General features: G+C 36.1%; 1 protein-coding gene across 1 annotated transcript; it reads left to right on the top strand.

Annotated features, from left to right (window-relative positions):
- The first annotated feature begins 232 nt into the window (after window positions 1-232).
- Window positions 233-2,042, top strand: LOC145088613 (2-oxoglutarate (2OG) and Fe(II)-dependent oxygenase superfamily protein). Its single transcript, XM_079026987.1, has 3 exons — window positions 233-828; window positions 927-1,257; window positions 1,629-2,042. Exons 1-3 carry the CDS (start codon window positions 329-331, stop codon window positions 1,875-1,877), a joined length of 1,080 nt encoding a protein of 359 aa, XP_078883113.1. The 5' UTR covers window positions 233-328; the 3' UTR covers window positions 1,878-2,042.
- The last annotated feature ends 396 nt before the right edge of the window (window positions 2,043-2,438 follow it).

Raw genomic sequence — 2,438 nt, 5'->3', positions numbered from 1 at the left:
AAGTAAGAAAATCGAACATTAATTCGAGTTTTCATATCCATTCTTATTCTACTTTACCACCAATAAGATTTTCACAAAAGTTGAAAACAAATAACAAAACTAAATTTAAATCCTATCCAACTAGAAAAGGTTGGATGTCGGCCTTCATCGTTCGTGACGTTGTCACACATACTAAAAGACTTGCGGTTGCCACCGTCGAACATATTTGCACGTTTTCTTTAAGTCGTTTTCACTTTCCCCCCTTTCCCTTACTCAGTCGCCACCCACACCCATCCTTTAAAGCCCCCACTTTCACCTCCTCCTCCATCTCAAACTTCTCTCATCAACCATGGTTTGTCCCCGCGATTGGCCTGAACCGGTCGTTAGAGTGCAATCGTTATCTGAAAGCGGGAAACCAGTAATTCCCGATAGATACATCAAGCCACCACCGGATCGGCCAGTTTTTAACTCATCTTCTCCCGACGACGACATAAACATACCTGTTATCGACCTCGCCGGACTGACCAGCGATGATCTCACCCTCCGGGAATCTACTTTTAAGGAAATATCGGCAGCCTGCCGTGAGTGGGGGTTCTTCCAGGTGATCAATCATGGCTTGAAGGCAGAACTCGTCGACGGAGTTCGGGATATTTGGCGGGAGTTCTTTCATGAACCGATGGAGGTGAAGCAACAATATGCTAATTCACCCAAAACATATGAAGGTTATGGAAGCAGATTAGGACTTGAAAAAGGGGCAATACTTGATTGGAGCGATTATTATTTCCTTCACTATCTTCCTCCTCCTATAAAGGATCACAACAGATGGCCTGCGCAACCATCTTCTTTGAGGTCAGATATCATCATCATGTTTATATATATAATAATAATAAAATCGATCTTTAATCATATCATCATAATAATAAAACTTCAATCACTTAATAATGCAGGGAAATTGTCGAAGAATACTCGAAGGAAATAGTGCGGTTGGGAAAAGTTTTGCTCGAGGTATTTTCCATAAACCTTGGGTTAAAACACGATTACCTTCAAAAAGCTTTTGGTGGAGATGATATCGGGGCTTGTCTGAGAGTAAACTTCTACCCAAAATGCCCACAACCGGACTTGACTCTGGGTCTATCGCCTCACTCTGATCCAGGTGGCATCACCTTTCTCCTCCCTGACGAGAATGTTAGCGGCCTTCAAGTCCGGCGGGGTGACCAATGGGTCACCGTTAAACCTGCCCCACATGCAATAATCGCCAATATTGGAGATCAAATTCAGGTAAGAAATTTAATGATTGAATCTATTAAAGGCTATACGGATCTATGTCAAATTTGTCTTGCACAAATAGGAGCCAACCATTTGATGGTTGCTTTTGTTTCCATTCCTAAACATTTAACAAATTGAAATATTCCCCATGTGAAAGACAAATATATTAAATACGCATCACATGTACTCAGTTTGGGTTTTCCGCAATGAATCCAAATCGGTCATATTAAAATGATCAGCAACAATCAGCATTAATAGCGTAATTATAGACGAACTGAATTAATTGTGATGTTGATAATGGTATTTTGATATTTAAAGCAGATTATAACGTAATCTGCTGATATTCTTTTTGTTTTTATGTTTTTTGTTTTATCATCTTGCAGGTTTTAAGCAATGCTATATACAAAAGTGTAGAACATAGGGTGATAGTGAATTCGGACAAAGAGAGAGTGTCATTGGCATATTTCTATAACCCAAAGAGTGATTTGCTTATTCATCCAGCATCAGAGCTCGTAACCGAAGAAACACCGGCTCTCTATCCCTCAATGACTTTTGATGAGTACAGACTTTTCATTAGGACAAGAGGTCCGCAAGGGAAATCCCAGGTAGAATCTTTAAAATCCCCGAGATGAATTTTTCACATCTATGACCATATATTTATTATGTATGTATGTATGTTAGTGTATATGGGAAATCCCTAATGGAATCCTTAAAACCTCCGGGATGACTTTTTACACCATCCGTATTTGTATTTATATACGTTTTTGTATATGAAAATATTTAATGTCTTGTGATCATCAACTATCGTACCTGTGTAAGATTGTTACATTGTTACATGATTGAGGGTCTAAACAGAATATATATATATATATATATATATATATATATATATATATATATATATATATATATATATATATATATATATATATATATATATAACGGCAATTTATTATGAAGAGAAAGAGAGAAAAAGACAACGATTATTTCTTTCTAAATGTGAATAATCGTATTGATTGTATAATGATACAATCTAGATGCTTGTAATGATGAAAAGAGTCAAAGAGATTAAAAAAATCGACAAAGAACACATGTTGAATGATTATATATATATATATATATATATATATATATATATATATATATATATATATATATATATATATATATATAGAGAGAGAGAGAGAGAGAGA

The sequence above is a fragment of the Lactuca serriola genome, chromosome 2 (assembly GCF_051521515.1).
Source record: "Lactuca serriola cultivar US96UC23 chromosome 2, Lser_US96UC23_V15, whole genome shotgun sequence".
NCBI classification, from domain to species: Eukaryota; Viridiplantae; Streptophyta; class Magnoliopsida; order Asterales; family Asteraceae; genus Lactuca; species Lactuca serriola.
The sequence above is the reverse complement of the archived record's forward strand: the minus strand, read 5'-3'. Positions and strand labels throughout refer to the sequence as shown.

Coding starts and splice junctions, on each gene's coding strand:
- LOC145088613 (XM_079026987.1), top strand. CDS start 329: ATGGTTTGTCCCCGCGATTGGCCTGAACCGGTCGTTAGAGTGCAATCG. Junction 829..926: donor GCGCAACCATCTTCTTTGAG/GTCAGATATCAT, acceptor TTAATAATGCAG/GGAAATTGTCGAAGAATACT. Junction 1,258..1,628: donor ATATTGGAGATCAAATTCAG/GTAAGAAATTTA, acceptor ATCATCTTGCAG/GTTTTAAGCAATGCTATATA.